Below are 25,123 nucleotides of genomic sequence, written 5' to 3' on the forward strand. Positions count from 1 at the left end.
GTATAATTCTTAAATATTTCACTTTATCTTTAGTATTTGCTCATGTGTTAGTCATTGCTACGGCAGTATTATTCAGTCTATGCATAGTACGGTGGACCGGTGGTATATATACAACATATGCTATACCGCACCTCTTCCTCTGATAAAATAAACCATGTTGCTAAATGAATTATAAGCTAGTACTCCCTCCACCCCAAATTACTATTTATTTAGATTTTTCTAGGTATATTACTTTTGATATGTATCTAGATATATACTGTCTAGATACATAGCAAAAGTTATGTTAGAAAAACCGAAACGAATAGTATTTTGGATGGATGGATTATTTTTTCAGTTTAAAAAAATATAAGGATTTCGTTCAACTCAGAACCATGTCCCATACTGATCTTTGATCCTTATTTTCTCTCATAACATGTACTAGCCACTATATTTAAAGTTTACCTGTAGATATGGATCTTCTGTTACCATTACAATTTATGTTTACCTATAAATATGAATCCATTGCTACTGTTTTTGTGCATGTTACCATCAAATATTGTTATAGGACTGTAATGGTAACAGCAGATACTTGGTCAAAAATTTCAAAGTTGAAATCTTGAAATAATGATTGCGCTCCTTATAAAATGGACCAAGTATTTTCCTTTTCTTTTGGAATTTGAAACAAGTCATAGGCTCGTAGGTAGAGTGTAGCCAAAAAGAGGCATAAAAGCTCTAGCGCTAGGCTGCTAGTGGTATGCACATGCATTGCCAGCTTGTCCTGCACGAGGCATATTACATCCAGGTACAAGCTGTGAGGTGGATGCCACAGAGTATTTAGGATGGATGCAACAAGAAGAATAGTAGCTGCAGCCAGCAGCTACCTCTGTGCTCTGCAGGGCAATCCCAACCAGAGACACGCAGCCCCACATCACACATGCGCACATCATTGTGTTGTTCGAATCCGGGAAGAGCCTCATGCAAAAGGAATTTACAATACTTATTTAGACTCTCAGTTTTTGATAATTTAGTTTGAATTTGAAATGAAATATTTAGAATTTTGATCTGAATGCTGAAATAGAAATATAGTGAGAAGATTGCATTTTGAAACTTTCATTACTACGAAAAGGATTTTTGGAAGCGCTTCCTTATACTTCCAGAGCTGGTTGTATACGTTAGAGCCGTTGCTGGAAATAATCAGTGGGCCTAAGGCCCCTGGATTTGAAAAAATCATTTTCTAGGCCCAGTTGCTTAAGGGGACTGGCCCTATAAATAGTCGACGCTAAGACAAATTCATAAGTGTTAGTATGAAGTCGGTTAAAGAGTTTGATGGAATGAGATCTACAATTTTTTAGTTGATAGCTTGTTTATTTAAAATTGTTTGGAGTGCCAAATATGCAATACAAAGGTAGGAGAGGTGAATACAAAACAATAGTATCCCTTATATAGTTAATAAGTGACGTGTAGGTGAGATGGTAAGAGGCAACTCATGGAGTGAGAGGTCCTATGTTGCGACCTGTGACTTGTGATGCACGACCATGTGTAGATGCCTCCTAAAGTACAAAATATTTTTCGGTTTTATTTTGCCGCACAAAAAGTAAGGGTGAAAAACTAATTTTTAGGCTAGTTATTTATGCCAACCAGTTTTTCGGATAGATATTTTCAGGAATGGCCATCTAATGCTAACCCAGTCTTGAAAATGCATTTTCAGTACTAGATCAGACAACCACCCCTAGTAAAAATGAAATAGCTCACCTCCAGAGCCGGTTAGTGGTTACATGGGACCGGTTATTGTAACCAGCCCTAAAAGTCGGTTTTGACTAGCCCTAAACGCTGTGTTCGATTGTGATGGCTGTGGCTGTGCTGAAGCTGAAGCTGCTGCATTCACTACAGCACTTGTAGCCAGCCACCAGCAGCTCCAGCCATACTCATGTAGTGATGCAGCTTGCTATAGGTCTGCAGCCGAATAGCTAAGCTGTACAGCTGCAGCTACAGCCACAAAAGAAGCACAACCGAACACAGCGAAAAATGCTTATTGTGGTAGTTGTTATATCTTAAAATTTTTATTTTCAAATACTCAAACTACATAAGCACTCATATCGGACTAGTTTCATGGATCGTTTTGAAATATTTTGAAATGAATTATCTGCAGTGGTTTTTATTTGGAGCCGTATGAGAAGCATGAAAATAGTATTCTATGATGGGAGGAAGAGGAGGAGAACCCGAGGAGCCCCGTGCCGCGCGAACTGCTGGGCGCTAGGCCGCTAGCCGCTTTTGCCCCGTGCGGTGCCCGTGCGTGCGCCTTGATCCTTTCCACAAAAGCGCGCACCGCAGCAGCAGATGACATGGCGGGCGGCCACCTCCGCTGGGCTCCCGATCATGGCAGCTTTGACCGGCCGGCCGCGTGGCCTTCCCGGCACCCGCCTCCATCTTTCCTTCTCGCCGGTTTCGTCTTTCATGGCAGCCTTCTCTGCATGCCCTATCAGATCATCAGATGAATGGCCGCCCTAGCGCGTGATGATTCCAGTTTTCAAGGGAAGAGCAGAAAGAGTGGGCAATAAGAGGCAGATCTACGGTGACAGGAATTCTGCAGACTGCAGAGCACAGATAAAAAAAACATCCGTAGCTAGGTAAATTCAGTTCAGGTATGGGCCGCAAACTGCAGAGTAAGCATGCGTCCGTTGCTTCGTGCTTGCTGAGAAACACAGGAATGCCGTTTTTTATGTTTAAGTTTTAGAACAACACACGAATTATATGATGAAGGGAAACCTCGTTGGTATTGAAACATCATGTGTATTCAGGTTCGTAGAATTCTGCCAGACGACTCGTCATTGATTGTATTTTCGCCGAAATTAAAAGGCACACACTACTTGTGTATGAGTACGATACTATGATTGACGATTATACAAAACTAAAACAGAAAAGTAAAGAAAGAAACAAACCATGTATGGATCATGTCTCCGATGATCCAATAGCTCTGGGTCAGTGTATCTGCAATATAATGATCATTACGGTGGTAGTGTTAACATTCAGTAATAAAAAACCCACTGTTCCTAGAACTTGATGCATGGGGCAACACACACCCAAGTCCCAACCCCTCACACGCATCGATGATTGCAAAACCCTGCAACTATCATGGGTAAAAGGTACGACGAAGCAATTCTCGCACAAAAACTGTACATGGTGGAAAGCAGAGGGTCAGAAGAGCACCACAATCCAGTTACCGTTTCATTTCCGCTCAGTAGATGTATACTGATATCAAACATGGTGCCAATGACTAGCAACAACTGAAACATTATTGACTAAACGTCTAAACCAACATGAATAGGGTTCCATCGTAACATATCTTTTTTAGGAACCCATGTAACATATACTACTCATTCCAAAGTATATTAGCATCTATAATATCAAATAAATGCACGATCGGTACATATTAGTTCGTTTTTTATAAATTTGGTTAAAATTAGTGAAATTTGATTTAGGATAAAACTAGAATGACTTATAAGGTGGAACCTAATAAGTAGCACGTGACTAGGTTCCAATGTAAACAAATGCTATCTCCAGGCAAACGCTCTATTGCCCACTGTTTGTCTACCATATTGTGGTATGTTCGTATGGTTCATTCACATAATCGCACCCCAGTACAAATTTCCTTTATCTTCACGATTTGCACTTGCAACTTTGCATGATTTGTGGCTGCAAAGCGCAGACCTACATTTAGCCCAGCGAGGTCCCAGGCCAGCGCAAATATACCTAGTAAAGCCCATCAGTTACTGCTGTGCCGCACCCCACTCATCTAGGGCACAACTGTGCTACGGGTAGGCCTGTAATGGACAACGTAAATCCGAGAGGACCTTGTGGGCAATCAACAATTTCAATCGTATCATAGGCTCTCAAAAAAAAAGTCGGATCAGATCGGACTTGCCTCGAAAGAATTGTGACATGCTAGATTTTGGACATTACCCAGGTTAGCTACGGATAGGAAGGAAGGGCTTGGCTCATGTGGGTTCAGATTGTGTTTTTGTTTTATGAAGAGGCAGATGATGAGAACATAACTCCTTTGGATGCACATGACACTCCTTCAATTGCTATGTAAGGGCCAATCATCAAAGCTCATGCAAGATAGTTAAATCAATAAGTGAGCTCGTTTCTATGCACTTTTAGTAATTTTAAGAATAGACTGGTACCTAATGATTTTATTGTGTTTAGAAAGTATGGAGAGGACTAGAGAGTACTTGAGGAGAGAAATAGAGGTGGAGAATGCCAGCAAAGGCGTCCAAGTCAAAGTGGAGCCCGACACGAAAATAAGTTTAAGTCCACCTCGAAATCCAAGAGTAGACCACGTAAAAATTGTCGTCCAGATGATTTTGACATTCTACATATGCTCGGAAAAAATGAGAAGATACACTTTCCAATGGCAACGGTCTTATGCCAAAATTTACTTCTAAATCAATAGGAACCATCAAAACAAGCGGCGTATATAATCTGTCGTGGTGCTGCGCTACCATCTTTTGGACCTTTGGGTCATGTATTCTATTGGATTGGGCACGCATCCAGGGTCTTGTGCACCCCTAAACCCTTTACAATAAGTAGTTGTTGCCCAAGTTAGGGTTTGGTTTTTGCTTAGATTCAATCTGTCTCTAACCCTTACTTCGAGTGCTGGATATAAGGTTTTCTACAAATTGAGTCGTGTACCTTCCTACTACCGCCTATGTTCTAGCCGCCCAACCACGTCATAATTTTCTTTTTGCCGTGTCCATTCTTTTCCGACTGATTTTTCTACCATTAACTGTTTCTGCCCCTATCAGTACTACAAGCTATACGTTCTGAATACTTAGAAAATCAATTTTTTTAGCAAAAGAAAATCGATTGACAGCCCCTATAAAAACACCCGAATGTCATTGGACCCGGCTGGTGAAGAGTATTTTTTTTCTAACTAGCAAATGTGCCCATACGTTGCACAGAAAGAAGAAAAAATTAATATGTTTGCAAACTTCTTATGCTGCTATAGTATTTTTAAAACTGGACATGTATGAACTTAGACATTACATTGCGCCATACATTACAACAACCATATATAATAATGTTAGTTTGACTACGATAAATCAGCTTAGATAAGCACAACACACCGGCTCGGTTGGACCTGGAGGGCCGGTTGTCATTCAGCTGCTCCAAGGCCCAATCATGGCTTTCCTCGGTGTCTCAAACCTTCCACACTTTTAACGATCAAAGTTAAATAGTTTTAGATGATATCACTCGCTCGTGCATGTTTAGAACAAGAGATTAAGCTATCTATAGTTTGTATTAGGTCATCTAGTATTATTAGAATAATTCTTCATCGTCCATATAGTTGCATTGGATGTAAAGCTTTAGGAAAGATCTTGGTCTGATTTTGGTGTCCAGCCGCCTCTAGATTTAAGCATGGGGAGAGACAATTTGGATATTAATATTGCTACGTAAGGTAAGGATTTCAAAGAAAATGCAGTCCAGAATTTGTTTGGAAGAAAATCTCACGAACTTATATACCTCACTGCACCACATACATTTCTTAGAGAAAGAAACTACAGCACCAAAACAATGCTCATTAGAAACCATATTGTAAATTCTCATTTCGACTACAATGGTAACTCTGACATCTTGAAAGGCCTTTCTATACCACATACATTATCCAGTACAGTTATCTTATTGAGGATGTCATGGAACAGCAATTCAACTCCATCAATCACCAGCTTGCAACTTCTGATCTTTGTAACTTTTATTCAGCTTGCAACTTTTGATCTCTGTGACTTTTAATCAGCTAGCAACTTCTGAATTCTGAAGCTTTATAGTTACTAGACGGAGTTTTGGGTACAACTTAGAACGCCGAACCGAAAAAGCCAGACCGAAGCCGTTGGTTTATCTTTTTTCCGTGAACCAATTATTTTCTAATTTCTCCTACACTTCTTCGCAGGAAAGAGATGGGCCTTGAGCTTGGCCCAAACGAAGCCCATCATCTATCAGGTAAACAAAGTTTGCTGAACCTTGGGTCAATTGCACAATTGCAGTAAAGTTTGGGAACCTTTTTGTAAAATCGTCAAGACATATTTTAAGAACTGTGGGTTGATTACGAAAAAGTTGAGGAATTTTTTTACAAAAGAACCACAACGGTTAGAAGAAACAACCGCACTTTAATAAATACTAGTCGGTGAAATACGGTTGTATTTTCTAAACCTCGTGTATTTTTATATTTCTACTACTATATTTTATTATAACAGATCTCTATATATTTGCTAGAAAATCAATATAATTTTGACTTAACATATGTTTTCTACTCATACTTATTATACTTTTTATTTAAGCAAGTGATAACCATTCTAATTTTAACCTTGAGGATTATATAAGCAAACCCGCAACATAGTGGATTACCGTTATTTCAACCCGCCGTCTTTTGATGAAAATGTGTAGCCCTGTACAAATAATCGTGTTACAAAAACTACGTCCTTCTTAATAACCTAAGCATTCGATGTTCTATATAATAGTGTTACTTGTCCTTTCAATTTCAAAGCATATATATAGAGTCGACCATAGTTTAGAAAAGACCGCATGAGTGGGACACGAGACATGCCCCCACAACACGCTCCCCCGCCGCCTCCAGCGGCGGCGCACCCCGCTCTGCCGACCAAGCCCAGCGCCGCTCCCTCAAAGCAACCAGAGCCTCCGCGGCCTCCTGGCCATCACCACTGCCGGCCCCTCGCCCAGCTTCCAGCCCCCGCACAGAGACCCTGGCAGCTGCTCCCCCCCCAGATCCCCTTTCATCAATTTGAACTACAGAACTCCAGATGCTTCCCAGGTAAGCTCTGCAGCACGAATCTCGCCAGATCCGCAGCAATCACGCCTCGCCCGGCCCTTTCTCTCCAATGCGCAAGTTGTCAGGGGTGATCATGCGCCGGCGCCTGGTAAGGCTCCTCTATCCTCTTTTACTGCTCCCACCTGCTGCAGTAACTCCACCCATGGCTGTGCATCTTCTCCGCCCAGCTACCGCCTCATCCGGAGCAGTTACTCCCGCAGCGCGACTTCTCCACTCATCTCCCGTCCCGCTGCCTCTGAAGCTGTGCCCGAGGTGATCGGAGCGTGGCGCAAGGATGACCTCTTCACTCCTCAGGATGGCTGGACGACCGTCAGACAGCCTCACTGGTGGAGGAAAGGGCGCCATTCAAGTCCGCCTGGCCAACCTTCTCCCCATCGACACTCCGACAGTGAACACCCCCGGCTCCAACCTTCCCCAACGCTGCAAGCTTTTCGGGCCAGAACAAACAGGCGTTGCTTCGTCTGTTTGGCCCCAGATCACCACGCCGCATCCTGCCACGACCCCGTCAGGTGCTACCTCTACCTCCGCTGTGGTCACCGCGCCAAGCTCTGCCCCACTGGCCGTCGCCTCAGCACAAGGCCGTCTGTGCAGCGCCCTCCCCGTCGCGCGGAGTTCGCCGTGGAGTAGGATCAACGCGCGCCCCCCCTTCACCACGCTCGGCCTTCACAGATGCATCTTCACCAGGCTCGGGCTCCAGCTCGCCAACCCCTTCGTCACCAAGCTCGGCCTCCTCTTCATCAGCAAACACCCCTACGCCAAGCTTGGTGTCCGCCACGACAGCAGCCGACACCTCGCCGGATCCGGTCGCCTCCTCGCCAGCACCTGCCCCCGCTGCCGAAGCCCGCACCCTCGATGACCATGTCACGGCTCGGCGACCCAGCGACTAGGCCGGAGCAGGTGGATTGCCTGGTTCAAGCAACTGGGGACATCGACACCGATCTGCGTGAGTGGGAGACAACGGCGGTGGTCACTTGGGCTGTGCGTGGCCAGGAACCTGTCGACCCACGCGACGTCGAACGCGCCATCAGGGAGGAGTTCAGGTTGCGCCACGGAGAGGTGACCGTCTCACGCCACTTTCCTGAGGCTTTCTTGATCAAGTTTAAGTACAGTCACCACTGCACCGAAGCTCTCTAGAAGGGGAAGGCTGCAGGTTCTGGCGTGCAAGTCTTCTTCACCAAGTGGAGAAGCTTGCGTGATGCTGAAGGCGCAGCGCTCCTCTTTTGTGTCAGCCTCTGCCTTGACGGTGTGCCGATGCATGCCTGGTGAGCTGACATTGTGGAACGGCTCATCGGCAGCACCTGCGCCCTTGAGGCCATCGACACCAACCTGGAGCAACCGCACGAGACGAAGACGATCAACCTTTGGGCTTGGACAGCTAACCCAAGCTCCATCCCAAAGTGTGCCTGGCTCACGTTCATCGGCCGGGCGCGCGACCCCAGGCTGGAGGACGTGATGGTGTCCAAGACACCATCGGGACAGTGGCAGCGTGGCGTCAAGCACTGCGTCATCCTTCACCTCGAGGAGATCCAGGACCACCCTCGCGTCCGTCAACCTCGACGACCGGATGTCTTGCACGCCGTCGATCTGCCGGCTTCCTTCCTGGCACCTTGGGTGCATCGATGGGGAGACGAGACCTCGACGGGTGGAACGTGTAGAGCGCCAACTTTTGCCTCCTCGCTCTGACCATCCTTGCCATGGTCGGAGCAGTACGGTAGGGGAGAGCGACCGGCGCGATGAAAAGGAGGATCGCCAGCGAAGGAGCTACAACAACGACCATCCCACCAGCAGGTGGAACATTTGGCGCCGGCGGAACGACGACGATGACGACCGCGATCAGCACGGGCGAGGTGACCATACCCAACGCGCACATGACGCGCACAAGGGCATGGGCGGCGACACCAGCCGTGAGCGCGACCGCTCGCCCAGGCGCCAGAACTAGGTAGTGGGAGCAAGCACAGGGAGCGGCAGCACCAAACCCAACCCAGCGGCACCTCCATGCCTCATCAGCTCTCCCTGTTCGGCCCTGTCCGCGACGCGAGAGCGCTTGAACTAAAGTTCCTGTTCACTGACCGTGCTTCTAATATGAAGGAGGCAGCTGCAAACTTTCTATGCAGGCAAGATGGGAAGACCGACGGGCAATCCTCCCCAACTGCCCAACCTGTATGACTACATCAACAAAGCGGCCGTCCTGGCCGATGTTCTTCACCTTATGCATGAAGGGGATGAAGTCTGGTCCGGGGAGCAGCGCAAAGACAAGAACAGCCAGCCGATGGTCAAGGTGTCACAAGCGTTCAATCGCATCAAAGTCGACCTGGCAATGCCCGGCCACAACTCACCCATGGGGGACACAACTACGGTACAGGAGCTCTCGCCTGGCTGGAACCAGGAGCTTCCAGCGCCACCTTCATCTACACCTCTAATGGTTGATTGCATCTCACCTAGGAGCCACACCTTTTTTGACTCCCCTCCTCTTGAACAGATGGCGCGCACCTCCCCTGGCGGCACAGGTGGCCTGAATGATTTGCAGGACACGGCTGCAGACCCAATCTTGGTCCAGGAGGTGGAGGAGGCGCTGAACAGCCTCCAGGTGCACCTCCAGTGAATCACCCACGAGCTGCCACTGCCGCTGTCACCTTCGATCGACATGGACCATTGCCCCTCTAACAATGCGCATATCGAGCAGGTGCTGAAGCAGCAGGATGGAGCAGCAACAAACACTGCAAACATCACCAGCATGAATGGGCCAACCTCTGCGGTCAGCACCTTCTTCACCAAGCCGGCATAGGTGCTTCAGCTCCAGACAGTGGAGGCAGGCAAGGAGGACCAGACGCAGCATCAGCAGGGAAAGGCGCCCAAGCCGCGATGACCAAAACGTGTTTTTGACATGTCGACAGTACGCCGCAGTGCAAGACTTTCAAATCGTAGGCCGATGCCGCCGGTTCAAAGAGCGCAACATAACCTCTACTCACTGATGATCTACAGCCCATCGAGGCTGCTTTGCAGGAGTACTTGTCTATGTTCCAGGGTCCGGTGCCTCAAGATGTTATTGCGGCGCTGACGGCGGCTTTCAACCTTGATGACCCTGCTGCTCAAGAGCTTGATGAAGCAATGGCCAGGGTGGCTGGCGAAGCCATTGAAGACTTTCAGGGGGGACATAGCTCAGGAGGGAGAAGGGGAAGACGCCAACAACATCCACGGAGGGGCCTTTGCTGCAGCGATTGCAGCTCCGCAGGCCGTCATCTGATCGAAACGCAGCAACCACAGAGAGTCCTGCTACTTATCATGTTAACTACAACATCTGTAATCACTAATTTTGGCAGCTCAGCCGTCGTATCAGTTCTGCTACAGTTCAGCTCGAATGTAATCTTGCCACCTGAATAATGCTATGGTGTTTCACTTATTTCTGCAATTCGTCCCCTTCGTGTGTTGACCAAGAGTAGTATGCCTGTGCTGCCTGCTGGCTGCTGCCTGCTGCCTGTTGCTTGTATGCAACAATGCTATGGTGTTTCTCTGGTGCATTATCTGCCTTCTACTGCCTGCTCGGACGTGGTCTTTCTCTGCAGCTGGTGCTCAGTGTCACGAGCAATGGCAGCATGTCAACACTGGTGGGCACTGCGTATACCAAGAGTGGGTGGGTGCTGCAACACTGGTGGGCACTGTGTATACCAAGAGTGGGTGGGTGCTGCAATGCTTGTGCACGTACCGTCTCATGGAGTGGGCATGCGTTGCTCCCTGGGACAAGCCAGCCAGGGACAAGTGTTTCTCAAATCCCTCATGAATCTTGAAATCCTATGCTGGAATGTGAGAGGCCTAAACCAGAGAGCGAGAAGAGATACAGTACGGGAGACCATTTCATCAACCCTTTGCCACATCGCATGCCTCCAGGAAACCAAGTTAAGTAATATTGACCACTTCACGACAAGTTATTTAGGAGGCTCCAGGCTTGGCAGCCACTCGTACAAGCCGGCTGGGGGACCTAATGGAACCAGGGGTGGCATCCTACTGTTATGGAACAGCTCTCACATTGCGCTCACAGACATTGTACTAGGAACTTATCACATAACAGCAACAGTAGCAATGCAGGAAATGGAGAATTCATTCACGCTCACCGTGGTTTACGGGCCAACACAATCTAATGAAAAACCCCAGTTCCTAGTAGAAATACAAGCACAGCGACCTCAACACGGCTCTCGATGGTTAGTACTGGGCGACTTCAACATTATTTACAAAGCAAGCGACAAAAATAATAACAAGCTAAACCTGAGGCTTATGAATTTATTCAAACAAGCACTAGATGACACCGATCTACGCGAGATACATCTTCAAAATAGGCAATTCACTTGGAGCAACGAGAGGCAAAGCCCGACACTTGTTAGACTGGATAGAGTTTTTGCAAATGCGGAATGGGAAAATGCATTCAACACACACGTTCTACACGCTCTTTCAACTTCCCTATCTGACCATTGTCCTATCTTGCTCTCTAATCAGAGTGGCCTCAGACGCCCCAGATCCTTCAAGTTTGAGAACTTTTGGACAATGCTCCCGGGGTTTACGGATACTGTAGCACGTGCGTGGATCACGCACTCGCCGCATCACGAGCCTTTTCACAGGCTCTTTCACAAGCTTCACACCACAGCTGTCGCACTAAGAGAGTGGAGCGGACGCCTCATACTGGATGCGAGAATGCAGTTGCATATGGCCCTGGACGTGATTCTACGGTTCGACATAGCGCAAGAACACCGGCAACTTACGGAGGCCGAGCGAACCCTGCGGAGCAGACTAAAGCTAAGGGTCATGGGGCTAGCCATAATTGAGCGCGCGCGCAAAAATCAAGCAAGCAGATGCTCAAACCTTAAACTCGGAGATGCTAATACGCATTTTTTTCACCGGCGAGTAAACTCCAGGAAGCGCAAAAATTACATACCGAAGCTTAAAAGAGAGAATGGCTGGGCGTGTACACACGAAGAAAAGGCGGCCGACATACAAGATTTTTTTACAGCAGCCATGCAGCAGCCCCAACCACGCATAGTGGACCTCAATTGGGACCTTCTTCGCCTCAACCAGCATGATCTGTCATTTCTAGACTCACCATTCTCCGAAGAGGAAATCAAGCAAGCAATCCTTAGCATGCCAGGGGATAAAGCACCTGGTCCGAATGGGTTTACGGGGCTATTCCTAAAATCATGCTGGAGCACCATAAAACAGGATGTAATGGCAGGAGTAAACGCGTTCTACTGTCTGCGATGCAACAGCCTCCAGCTAATTAACACAGCTACCATCATACTCATCCCGAAGAAAGAGGGGACGAACACCGTGCAGGACTTCAGGCCTATAAGCCTCATTCACTCGTTCATCAAGATCATCACGAAGGCTATGGCAGTGAGATTACAACCCCTCATGAATGCAATTGTCTCCAAATGCCAAAGCGCGTTCATTAAGACGCGGAGTATCCATGACAACTTTATGATAGTGCGCAGTACGGCAAGAAGATATCATAGAAACAAAGTGCCGGCTATTTTCCTCAAATTGGACATCGCTAAAGCCTTCGACTCCATACAATGGGACTACCTTCTCCTACTTTTGTGTCACTTGGGATTCCCCACTCGCTGGTGCGATTGGACTGCGGCCATTCTGTCTACCTCTTCTTCACGCGTCCTCCTAAATGGAGTCCCGAATCCACCAATAAAACATGGCCGTGGGTTGAGGCAAGGTGACCCATTATCACCGCTGCTATTCGTTATAGCGATCGATCCCCTACAAAGAATCCTGCAATTAGCGACAAATATGAACATCCTTACCAGACTACGCGGAAGGGCGCCCTCATGCCGTATTTTGATGTACGCGGACGATGCGGCATTATTCATAGCACCAAGAAAAGAGGAAATTGATGCACTAACTAACATCTTGGAAAATTTCGGGGAAGCAACAGGTCTCAAAACAAACTTCCGCAAATCGACTATCGTCCCTATTTGTTGCGAAGGTGTGCAATTGGACATGGTACTGGAAAATCTACCGGCGAGGAGGGGAGCCTTTCCAATCAAATACCTTGGGCTACCACTATCCACACTATGACTGAAAGCGGTAGATTTCCAACCCTTGTTAGACAAGGTCGTGGCCAAGTTAAATAGTTGGAGTGGCAGAAACATGACGACAGCTGGCAGACTCACTTTGGTCAAATCAGTACTAACTGCTCAGCCGGTTTACTTACTGTCGGTCCTCAAAGCGCCCAAAGAGATACTGAAGATTATCGATGCTAAGCGAAGGAAATTCCTATGGGCGGGGACGGAGCCGCTCACAGGAGGGAAATGCAAAGTGAATTGGACACGATCTGCAAGGCCTAGGAGGGGAGGAGGGCTAGGTGTGTTACACCTCGGAAAATTCTCCAGGACCTTGCGGTTACGGTGGCTCTGGTAGGATTGGATGAATGATGGACCTTCCTGGGAAAGCCAGGACATCCCTTGCTCCCAAACGGACCGCAAACTCTTTGCGGCGGCAACCAAGATTACAGTGGGAGACGGCAACAAGACTTCCTTCTGGGACAGTGGCTGGGTAAGTGGACAAAGGCCAAGGGACATTGCGCCAAATCTGTATCATATCTCCAGAAGGAAGAACAGGACACTATATGATGCAGTCACAAATCACACGTGGATAAGAGATTTAAACCTTCTTCATCAAGGATTTACTGCCACATATTTCACTGAGTACTACCGACTATGGGTTGAGACCAACCGTCTGCACCTTACGCCAGGTATCCCGGACACCATCACATGGAAATTCACGCTAAATGGGAAATATAGCACACAATAAGCATACAGAGTACAATTCATAGGATCCATGAAAACTAATCTCGAGAACCTAATCTGGAAAACATGGGCGCCACCAAAGTGCAAATTCTTCAGCTGGTTAGCTGTGCAAGATAGAATTTGGATAGCGGACAGACTCCAGCGTCGGGGATGGACCAGTAACCCAACCTGCGCCCTTTGCAGCACGGCGCAGGAGACAGGGTATCACCTTTTCATCGACTGCAGTTTCACATGGCTAATTTGGACGGAAATTAACACATGGACGCAATGCCCTAACGTTGATCCAAGCCGCTGGGATAGGCACGACTCCATACATAATTGGTGGATAGCTACGCTGGCTAGCCCGGTGGCCGAGGGGAACGGGGGAAAGGGTTGTGGACCCTAATTATACTCGTTCTTTGGGAGATCTGGCTAGAGAGAAATTGGAGGGTCTTCCAACACAAAGACAAGACGGTTACCCAGATAACTGACGGCATCAAGAACCAAGCTACGATGTGGGTTGTTGCGGGAGCTAAACACTTGGGGGACTTTCTCTTAGGTTGAGTGTCCCGTTTTGTACTGGTTGTCATAGCGGAGTTCTGCCTCCCCATTTCGGGGATGCGAGTGTACAGCTTGTATAGTACGTTTGTATACGGCCCGTCGGGCTTTTCCTCTCTTTTAATATAGCAGCGGCTCTCCTGCTGGCTCGTTTCAAAAAAAAATTTCAAAGCATGATCTTGACCTGCTAAATCAATTGCAACTGAATATATGCCAAGATTCTCATGCGGCTGATGCTTAGTGATCTAGCAATTCATATTGTAAAAAACTATGTTTGGCACATGACCAGATGTTTACACTTCACACTGTCAAAATTGGAAATACCATCACAAATGCATCAGCTGCTTTTGTTATTCCTAGGAGCAAGTAGCTCCGGGTCAATTGTGCAGTGTTGTGCAAAAGGCTCTTCCACATCGCCTATCCCCATGACTATTCGATCTGATGCATCGGTTATCCTCTCATACACGACATGGTACTATAAGTTCCGTCTTTTAGGGAAGCAATGAAAGTGTTGTTACCTATCACTTTTCTTAAAATTCTATTTATGTACTCTATCGTTTCTCCGCGCGCACATGGGTAAAATAGGCAGTCAAGAAAAAAAATGAGTTCTTCGCTCGTCAGCATGGATGATTAGTGGATAGACATTTTTTTTAAAAAAATAGTGCACCGATAAGTATTTTATGAACATAAACTGCATTCAGCCAACTGTACAGGAGCATTTATATATCGGATGAACCGTTAAAAGCCAACATTGACCAGTGATCATAAGCATGTCGGGATCCAAAAGCAACAGAAACCTACTTATAGAGCTAACTCCTTGGGAGCTCCTTATCAAAAACTCCTTGGGTGCATGCAGTAGATAACTATGGGTCTTCAGCATCTTAGCTAGGAGCCAAGATGGTACAAAAGATGAAACGAAGGTTCAGCAGCGGCTGGTAAGTGGCCGATTTCTTGTCAAAATTACTGAAGCATGAAGTACACCAAGTATCAGACTTTGGATTTGCCTTTTCCTTTTGCGGTGTGAGTGAAACGAGTCTTCTTTTCTTTCTTGTTCTTTCTGCCAGAATCGCCATCTGAGTCGTCATCACTACTATTGTCAGGCTTGCCATTTGATTTCTTCCGGAACCTGATCCATATACATATTCCTTGGCCTTCTGTTTGGTCCTTTCTTCTGTAAGTTCATCTTCAATCTTTGGTTTCCATATGAAAATGGATCTGCAAGGACCATCTTGTGAGTTGTGGGAGGGGGAAAAAAGATCTAGCACTGGATAGTGATATTGGGCACTAATACATCGATAGGCCTACCTTGAGCTTCCTGTTGCCAGGATGTCATCTTGCGGGTGTAGCTTGTTCACTGGGCTGATTGTTGTTATGTCAGGGTCCATCACCTCTGAAGTGTATGTCAGTGAGGAATTGCTAGGCCACAGTAGCATCTTAAACCTCTTGGTCCAGGTGTTGCAATACCAAGACAGGTTCTTTTGGCACTTTCAGAATGATTTGGTTCTGATCCCAGCCAGCTCTTTCCATTTGCTCGAGGAAGTCAGTGAATCCATGCTCCAATGTTAGAATGCTATCCTCTAGCCAAGAGAAAATCTCATCCTGGTTTTTTCCCATTTTTTTGAAGCCAATGTGGCTGCCGGAGGCTTCTCAGGACAGACATGCTATTTGCTGCCTCCTGAAAATAAGTGAAGCAGATACATGATATGCATTTGTTGATCTGATGGATAGCTATTTATATAGCATTTTCAGCAGTAAATCACTTGAATGCGACAAGAAATGTTGGCTCTCTTGATCCAAACTGCTCAACAAAGAGGACATACTTCTCATTCTTGTACAACTTCAATAGTCTATTCACCTGGCAGCCAAAAGTTCCGCCTCGAAATCCGACGCCCGCACCTCAGCTCCACACAAGCACATCAGATCTCCACCCATATTCTCTCTAACTGATCGATCGCCGCAGCATCGACCACGAAATCCTACCCGCATTGCCCCGCCGACCCAAGACACGAGCCACCCGCCGACCCGCGCACATGGAACCTCAGCACCGCGGGAGGGGAGGAGGGGCAGACCTGCGCAGCGCTGGTGGATGGGCGCGACCGACCTGTGGATGCCGAGGCCGACGCGGAAGAGGCCGCCGCTGCCCGGCCGACCTCGCCGCCGAGGCCGCGCGGGGCGCCCCGCTCCGGCCGCCGCTCGTGTTTCCAAGGAAGGAGAAGCTTTTTCCCTTTAACCCCCTCTCTTCCCTCCCTTTTCCACCCGAGACCTTCCTCTCTTCAGAATTTGGACTGCGGGTTGATTACTACAAAATTGAGGGGCTTTTTGCAAAATTACCACGACGGACGAAAAAAGGAGGCAGACGCGTTACTACTGGGTATAGATATAGATAGATAGACTAGGTAGAGATAACTGTATGGAGCAGGAGTGGAGGACCAAGGGCCCGAAGGCCTTGGTAAATCAAGAAAAAAAAGGGCCAGACAGCCGATCTAGGTACGGGCCAGTATCAGGCCCTATTTAAAAAAGGCTGGAACAAGATCGGACCAGGAGGTCGAGTAGTGGGCTGGATTAGGATTGAACCACTTTTCAGGTGGCAAGGATCGAATTGTCGGGGGTTAGGGTCGGCTCTCGTCCCATTATCAGGCTACGGGCCATTTCATAACAAGAATTCCAATATATCCTTGCAGCCCAATCAGCTGTACAAAACTATAGCTGAACAAGAACAACCATGTCGTCCTTGGGTGACAAAATAAATGATGGTAGCGTAACAGTCTTTGGTGAGTTTCAGTTGTGTTATCTGCTTCCTTCATTGCTCCTTTTTCTTGTAGAAAACATAGCCTAATTTGCCATCGGCATTTCCACCGCTTTACAATCCTCATCGCGGTCTTGGGCTTCTACATTGCTTGTGTTGCCCATGCCGAACAGCTTGCCCATCTCCTCCAGCGTCCGCCCACGAGTCTCGGGAAGGCAGGTGAAGACGAACACCCACGCAATCACGGTCATGCTGGCGTAGAGGAAGAAGGCGCCGCCGATGGTGATGGCCTTCGACAGCGACAGGAAGGTCATGCCGACCACGCCGCTGACGGCGCGGTTGAACGTCACGCCGATCGCGCAGCCGAGCGCCCGCTCCCGCAGCGGGAAGATCTCCGAGCTGTACACCCACGCGACGGTGCCGATGCCGGCGGAGTAGGCGGCGTTGTACGCCACGGTGCACGCTACGGCGAGGCCGTTCGCCCACCGTGCCTCGGCGTCCGGGCGGAGCCGGTCGGTCGTTATGGTGAGCGCCGCGGCGAGGCCGGCGAGGGCGACGGCCATGCCGCCCGTGCTGACCAGCAGCAGGGGTCGCCGGCCGACGCGGTCGAGCAGGAACATGGCACCCAAGGTGACGAGCGTCCTCGTCACGCCCAATGCGCAGGTGATGCCGAGGAGGCGGCGGTCGTCGGTGATGCCGGCGCCCATGAAGATGCGGGGGCTGTAGAGGACGAAGGCATCGATGCCGGAGGCCTGCTGGAAGAAGTGGATGCCGAGCGCCGAGAGCAGGATTCGCCGCATGGCCGGGGACGGGGAGAAGACAAGGTCCTTCCAAACCTGCCACTCTTCGCCGCCGCTCCTCTTGGGCACGGTGACCACGTCGCCATCGACGCCTTCCGGCAAGCCCGCGGCCGCCTTGATGTCGGCTAGGCTGCCCGCCGCCTCCTCCGGCGTCTCGGTGATCTTCTCCAGCACGACCCTGGCGTCTCTGAGCCGGCCCTTGAGGACGAGCCACCGGGGAGACTCCGGCATGCCGAGCACCAACACGGCGAGGAGGACGGATGGCACGGCGTTGACGCCGACCATGACGCGCCAGCCGAGGTAGAGAGGGAGCCGGGCGAACGCGTAGTTCGACAGGTAGCCGAGGAGCACACCGGCGCAGCCGAACACCTCCGGCAAGGACGACATGAGGCCGCGGGACGACGGCGGCGATATCTCGGCGGCGTACACGGGAGGGATCATGATCGCGTAACCGGCCCCGACGCCGGCCACGAACTGGCCGGCCATGAGCATGGCGTAGTTGACGGAGAAGGCCATGAGCAGCGCGGCGGCCAAGAAGATGCCCGCAGTGAGGATGACGGTGCGGCGTCGGCCGATCCAGTCGGATGTCCGGCCGGCGGCGAAGGATCCGATGACCGAGTAGAGGCTCAGGACGCCCATCAGGACCTCCAGCTGCACGTCAGTGATCTTGAGGTCCTTCTTGATGTACAGCGCCGCGCCGCTCAGTACGCCAAGGCCTGCGATGCGGAACAGTCTACATAGATGATACACAATCTCTCGGGGGAGAAAAACAAGAAAGATCGACGGAGATGAAGGATTTAGCTACCATAGCCAAGGATCAAGGAGGCCATGGAGGCATGAACGGCGCATGTGGCGATGTACTTGACATTGCTCTTCTTGGTGTCGACGGACTCCGCCACGGCTTCGGAATTCGCCATCGTCGACACTTCCTTATTTGGTCTCTGCTTAGAAACTCCAGCGTTTGGTGGCGCTCGATCTACACCAGTGAGTTGAGATCGAGTATTAATCAAGTGTTTATCTAAAAACAATATTTAGGGTCCTTCTCAATGCACGATCACATGAAAATGAAAAGGGCCATACTTGACAATTTGTACTTTATACTGTTTCAAAATTCATAAACCATTACACATTGGTGTACATGGAACGCATGTGGAGTCGTCTACGGCTCAGCGGAGTCCATATAATTTGTACTCACACCTGCTCCGTTATTAGAATGCCTGTTGTATTATTGGATTGGATCAGATCTGGACCAGCAATTATAACCTATGACGAACTGACGGAGTACTTCCAATAGCATTCAGGATTCAGACTGTCAAGTCAATCGCTTAAATATTTATCAGCACTTGGGTTGCCACCGCTCATACCTTCCCCATTTTATTCTCCAGGACTGAGTTGTCATATTGCAAATATAATACTATTTTCATCATAAAATTTAGCTACTTTATTTTAAGTTTGTACCAAGTCACTAATATGTTAGGGCTGACAAAGTTTAATATAAAACCTGCAGAGAGATAGAGTAACAAACAAAGTTTAATATAAAACCTGCAGGATTACAACCATTAGAAGCTGCTGTCTTACCTCTATCCAGAATAGCATCAGCAGAGTAACAAACAAAGGCCAAGCAAGTTGAGACAAACACACGATGAGGAAGAGACCCAAATCAGAAGTTCAGAACACGACCGAAGGAAAAGTTAGCATGTTAATATCCGAAGATTGTTTCTTCCTCGATACCCACCCTACAGGCGCAATCTCAACTAGAGGCTCACGTCTACGTCACGCAGAGATCAACAGCACAAGAACGTCAATACCAATTCTGAGAACAGAGATTTCCAAAGCATCATGATAGATATGGTTAAGCTCAGGGGCGTGTCTATTCTTCAACCCATACAATTCTGAGAACAGAGATAGATAAAACATCATGATAGACATGATTAAGTTCAGGGGCGTGTCTATTCTTCAACCCATACATACACCCTAACATAGCAGTTAGCTTCACAAAATACCGCTGCTACCATCATCAACAACTACTGTTACCATCATCGAAGGAACTACTATCCCCATCGATCTTAGCCTACATCATCAAAAGGAAGTAACAGTCTCAATGGTGAGCTCCGGCTAGTTCCTACTTACCGAACTAAAGTACTAAACCCACCTCACTGCCTCAGATCTCCTGCTTGGCAAGAATGTGCTTGATCCAAAGGGCACGATGCGGTTCAGACATCGCCAGGAAGGCAGCTCCACGGCCTCTGCCATCGACGAGGTAGGAGAGCGCAACCAGAAGCTCCTCACGGGTGAAGCCCGGGATACACATCACGGTGGGGTAAAGGTCAGGGTGCGGTTCAGCTGGAGCAGTGGCAGCACGTATAGCAGATGTGAGCTCTGCAAGGGCCGCACGGAGGGGAGCGAGCTCCTGGGCACTGTATCCTCTCCCCCTCCGTCTCATCACCTGGAGGAAGCACACTGAAGCTGCAACAACACTGCATGCATGCATGCCTCCCTTTCTTCTTGATTCTTCTCCTCTCTCTTCTTCTCTTTCTCTTTCACTCTTCTTCTCTTTCTCTTTCACTCTTACAACCATGCATGAGAAGGGAATATTATGTCTATTACAATGTCTAATAACTCTAAAATAAAACTAAAAATACATTATCATTACAACATTGAAATCAATTTTTTTAAGACCTATTGTACAAGGCATGAGCTATTTCATCTCGAAATGCATTCATGTTGCTACCTTCATCTCCTCCTTGGGTACTTGTCCCACCTCCTCCGCGGTTTGAAGTTCCGGGCATTGGAATAAAATTTTCATCACAATCGTACAAATCAAATTCCCTATCAGCAATACCATTCTCTCGAATAAAATTGTGAATTGCCATGCATGCCACAATAATTTTGCTTTGCTTGTGCATTGGAAAACTTGGTATACCCATTAGTATCCTCCACTTCATCTTTAAAACTCCAAAGGACCTCTCGATAACATTTCTAAGGGATGAATGTGCATAATTAAAGGTCTCTTGCATATCTTTGGGCATTGAACCATTACGAAACTCCGATAGATGGTACTTCGTACCCTTGTAAGGTGCTAGGTAACCGAGACGGTTAGGATATCCTGAATCAACTAGGTAAAACTTGCCTACAAATGAAGGCAAACTTGTTAGGTAAAAAAACTAGACAACATATAAGGACAAATGTAAAGACTATCGTATAGAAACTAGTGTACCTGTAGGAGGATGTGGAAACTTGTCACCGTATTTTTCTATAGCATCACTGAACACTCTCATATCATGGACCGATCCAGGCCATCCACTAACAACAAATGTAAACCTCATGTCGAAGTCACAAATAGCTAGCACATTCTGTGAGGTATACCCGTGTCTCCCTGTATATTGCATGACCTTTTCACTTGGCACCACGACTGGAACATGTGTGCTATCTATAGCTCCTATACAGTTGTTAAAATATGGAGCAAACCGAGGGTTTAGTAATCTTTTGTGCACCGTCTTAAATTGAGGGTCGAGTGGCCTAATATTATCTACTGCTAGCTTAAGAACAGTGCATAACACTTTGTCGAACGTACGACTTATTATCTCCAACGACCTCACAAATCGATCCTCAACTTGCCTAAGTGACTGCGGTGCACCAAGTATCCATAGGAACATTCCTAAAGCCTCCACTGTTGACATATCTCGAGTCCGTCTCAAACCATAGGAGTCAACCAATAAATCATGAAGTTGATGAAATAATGGGCAACTCATCCTAAACATGTTATAACAAGAGGTCGAATTTGACAATGTTTCATTTACCCATTCAAGGCCCGTCACTGTTGCAACCCTCCTTGGAGCTTTGTTTATGTAGGATTCATAGTACATACCGAGAATTAACATCATATTGACGAACTCCCGATTCCTCTTACGACAGTGCATTATGAGCTCCATAGTTTCATCTTCACTAGATAATTCTTCCATAATATGATTATCCTCATCATCACTTGAAAACTCAGTTGAAGAACTAGCATCCTAAATCATAAACAATGCAAAAGATTAGTTCTGGTAGATAGTATTCCATCATACAACTGGTGCCATCGAACTCCGGAAATATCACCAGGCTAGGCACATAAAAGCATTGTGAAATCTGGAGAATGCTGAAATACACTGATTATAAGTGCTGAAAAAACAAGCCAGCGGCATTCCTACAGTTTTATAGTGGTGTTAAGCCATTAAGGGGGTGTTTGGATACAAGGTACTAAATTTTAGGAGGGGTCACATCAGATGTTCGGACGCTAATTAGAAGGACTAAACATGAGCTAATTATAAAACTAACTGCAGAACCCCTATACTAATTCGCGAGACGAATCTATTAAGCCTAATTAATCCATCATTAGCAAATAGTTACTGTAGCACCACATTGTCAAATCATGGACTAATTAGGCTTAATAGATTCGTCTCGCAAATTAGACTCCATCTGTGTAATTAGTTTTGTAATTAGATTATATTTAATACTTCTAATTAGTATCCAAACATTCGATGTGACATGCCCTAAAGTTTATGACGTTGCATCCAAACAGGCCCTAACTCATCGCTCTAGCATTCTCTGACATTCCAACTACTCTACATAATGGACCACACACACAAGTGCCAACATGCTAGGTGCACAAACACATTGAGAAATTTGCAGAATGCTGAAATACAACTGATTATAAGCTAGTTGTTGGAAAACAGCCGAGGGCATTCTTACAGCTTTATAGTGGCGTGTTCTTGCAATGGACGAAAAAAAAAATTGTCATTGTTACATACGCAACATTCACGCCCAACACAGGTCATGGCATACACTGATACGCATCTACAATTGCGAAAACTACATACTGCAGGCCCCTGCAATGCGAATCCACAACAAAAACAAAGGGCCAAGTGAACGGCCAATGCTGCCTCCACAATGGCACATCCATGGCCTGCACTAAGCCATCAGTCAGATCTGACGAAGCACATCAGTCCATCCCACGTGCTCTCATTATCTTACCCAAATCCCAACTGCAACTATGAGATGATCTCTAATCTAACAGCCTCTGCGTCAGCATTGGCTGTGCCGTGTGGACTGTACCGGGTGGCGTTCAACAGATTAGCAGCAGGAGTCAACTCGCGGCTCCACAAAACAAATCGGAACCCAACAACTATACGAATCTGCAGCACCTCAAACTCCGGGGAGAAGACGCAATCAGCTAACGGGTGTATGGGACTGCGAATCTACGATTGGATCTACGACTCGAACCCGCAGCTCAAACGGGGGGAGACGTTTATCCTTCAATCCCCCGGAAGGAAAAAGGGGGAAATTAGGTGAACTTCCCCTCAGACATGGGGAAGAAGCCATTCGTGCCGGATACGCACCTCAGCCGCGGCTGCAGTGGTGCGTCGGCCGGGCCAAGCCGGGAGGGCGGCGCCACCGACCGCCGCGAAGAGGCGCCGCTTCGCCTTGGGGCTGCCGGATCCACCGCCGGCTGCGTCCCCGCCATCGCCCCCACCGCAGGAGGCTGCCGCCGGCGAGGCCGGGACCGAGACGAGAGGGCGCTTGCGGGAGACGGGGCTGCCGCTGCCTGCTGCGCTCATGGTGGAATGGTCAGCGGTGCGGCGTGATGTTTCGGCCGGAGTGTTTCGCGCGGTTTTATGGCTCGGCAGATTTCGTTTCGCGGGTTTGAGAATTGGAGCCTCCGTTTCCAAATCTCCCCGCGCAAATTAAGCTGGCTTTCGAGTTTCGATTCGCAAGAGTAAAAACTGGAAAGAGTATTGTCAGTCCTTAAAAAGATAGTTACTAAAAATGAAATAAATTCCTCCCCATTCCGACTCCATGTCTTCCCATCCAATTCCTCATTCCGCTGGTGTCTTGGGCCGCACCACACGCCTTGCCACCCTCCCCATCCAATAAGCCTAACCAAACCAACCTTATAAATGATCCACTAGACCACTCGGGCCGATAAAAAATCCGGTTTCTTTTGGGCCTAAAATCTCCACCCAAGCCTGCCCATTAACTCCATCGGACCAACAAAATCGGACCTCATTCGGGCTGGGCCACCCGTCCTTTTTATGTAAATGTAATTCATTTTATCACCTATTTTTTTTGAGCTGCGAAAATCAGTGCCACGCCCGGCCCTAAACGAACGTCGGGCCAAGTCTAACCATGACCTCAAGTACACGTTGCTCCCTCGGACCAAACCCAACAAGGAATGCAAAGGAAGTTGGGAAATCATATCCTTCTTCCGGAAGATAGATAACTAAACATCTATAACTAGTAGTAGCTCAATAAATGGCCCACAACGGTCCAACAAACTATCTCAACATTATACGAACCATCTCAATATTTTTATGTAAAAATATTGGTGAATGTAAAAAATGTTAAGCAAAAAAATATTGGTAGGTGCAAAAAAATGTTAGTGCATGTAAAAAATTGTTAAGCAGAATGTAAAAAAGTAGAGAAAAATGTTTGTAGAAATAAAAAATTGTTAGTCAATGTCAAGAAATGTCGATAACAATTAAGTCAGACCTTTTTAAAAAAATGTTAATTGATGTTTAAAAAAGTTGTACATGAACTTATATGGGCTTTAAAAATGAGTTGCTTATCTACCTTCCGGAAGACATATAGGAGATCCGGAGGAAGTGCGGAAAAGTTACTTGGCTTCAATGAGATTCGTGCGTGAGCTACCGATCGTCCGATCGTCCTTCCTTCTTCCTCTCTTCTTTCTCCTTTCTCAGTTGCCACGCCGCCGAGGAGGTACGGAGGTAGGGTTGGCCGAAGAAACAAGAACAGGAAGGAGATGGGCCTTCAATGGGCCAGAAACTACATCTCCTATCTAGGTTCCGAAAGGTGACCATGTTGTGTGGACCCATGGGCTCAGCTGGGGCCTAGGGCATGACACGTCGATGCGTGATGCACTAGCCACGCGAGAGCTGACCAGAACACTACAAAACAGCGACTCGGGGGTGACTCAGGTACCCTGCCGCAGCTCTCACCAAATCCAAGGCCGGCCGCCGCCGCCGGTAACTAGCCGGCCAGCGGCGGCCCGAAGCCGGTGCCGCGCGCGTATCCTCCCCTCCTCCTTCCTTGTCTCCTTCTCCCTGTCCTTCTCTCATGCTCTTCTGATCTAGGTTGTCTTGGTCGTGCCGCCGGTCGTCGGAGCCGCCGGCCACTGTTCCCCTTCGCTGGATCTGTTGCCTTTGGGCCCAGATGTCACACTCGATTTTAAAACAAAACAAAGTGCTACCTATATGTATGTTAGGATTTAGTTTCATACATATAGTGACATCGTTAGTGAATAATAGTAACAATATCACGTGAAAAGATATAGAGTCTATCCGAGATTTACAGCTTAATCCTGGAAATAAATGCTCCAAATTTCACAGGCAATCGACTGGAGGTTGCGTACGCCTAG

The 25,123-nt window shown here is 47.7% G+C and overlaps 2 protein-coding genes across 2 annotated transcripts; both read right to left on the bottom strand.

The window, feature by feature from the left end:
• Positions 1 to 16,914: 16,914 nt before the first annotated feature.
• Positions 16,915 to 18,832, bottom strand: LOC117833898 (putative polyol transporter 1). The gene is made up of 2 exons (XM_034713492.2): positions 18,515 to 18,832; positions 16,915 to 18,425 (listed from the first exon to the last, which is right to left on the bottom strand). Exons 1-2 carry the CDS (start codon positions 18,624 to 18,626, stop codon positions 16,996 to 16,998), a joined length of 1,542 nt encoding a protein of 513 aa, XP_034569383.1. The 5' UTR covers positions 18,627 to 18,832; the 3' UTR covers positions 16,915 to 16,995.
• A 786-nt stretch (positions 18,833 to 19,618) lies between these two features.
• On the bottom strand, positions 19,619 to 23,591 carry LOC117866374 (uncharacterized). Its single transcript, XM_034750574.2, has 3 exons — positions 23,088 to 23,591; positions 20,927 to 21,722; positions 19,619 to 20,839 (listed from the first exon to the last, which is right to left on the bottom strand). Exons 1-3 carry the CDS (start codon positions 23,304 to 23,306, stop codon positions 20,382 to 20,384), a joined length of 1,473 nt encoding a protein of 490 aa, XP_034606465.1. The 5' UTR covers positions 23,307 to 23,591; the 3' UTR covers positions 19,619 to 20,381.
• Positions 23,592 to 25,123: the final 1,532 nt, after the last annotated feature.

The sequence above is a fragment of the Setaria viridis genome, chromosome 8 (assembly GCF_005286985.2).
Source record: "Setaria viridis chromosome 8, Setaria_viridis_v4.0, whole genome shotgun sequence".
In the NCBI taxonomy this organism is placed as follows: Eukaryota; Viridiplantae; Streptophyta; class Magnoliopsida; order Poales; family Poaceae; genus Setaria; species Setaria viridis.

Excerpts from the sequence above, each read along its gene's own strand:
- LOC117833898 (XM_034713492.2), bottom strand. The coding sequence starts at position 18,626 with ATGGCGAATTCCGAAGCCGTGGCGGAGTCCGTCGACACCAAGAAGAGC. Across the intron at positions 18,426-18,514 it reads CTCCTTGATCCTTGGCTATG|GCCTTGGCGTACTGAGCGGC; the intron begins GTAGCTAAATCC and ends TCCGCATCGCAG.
- LOC117866374 (XM_034750574.2), bottom strand. The coding sequence starts at position 23,306 with ATGAGCGCAGCAGGCAGCGGCAGCCCCGTCTCCCGCAAGCGCCCTCTC. Across the intron at positions 21,723-23,087 it reads CCACTGCAGCCGCGGCTGAG|GATGCTAGTTCTTCAACTGA; the intron begins GTGCGTATCCGG and ends TTTATGATTTAG. Across the intron at positions 20,840-20,926 it reads GTTTCCACATCCTCCTACAG|GCAAGTTTTACCTAGTTGAT; the intron begins GTACACTAGTTT and ends CTTCATTTGTAG.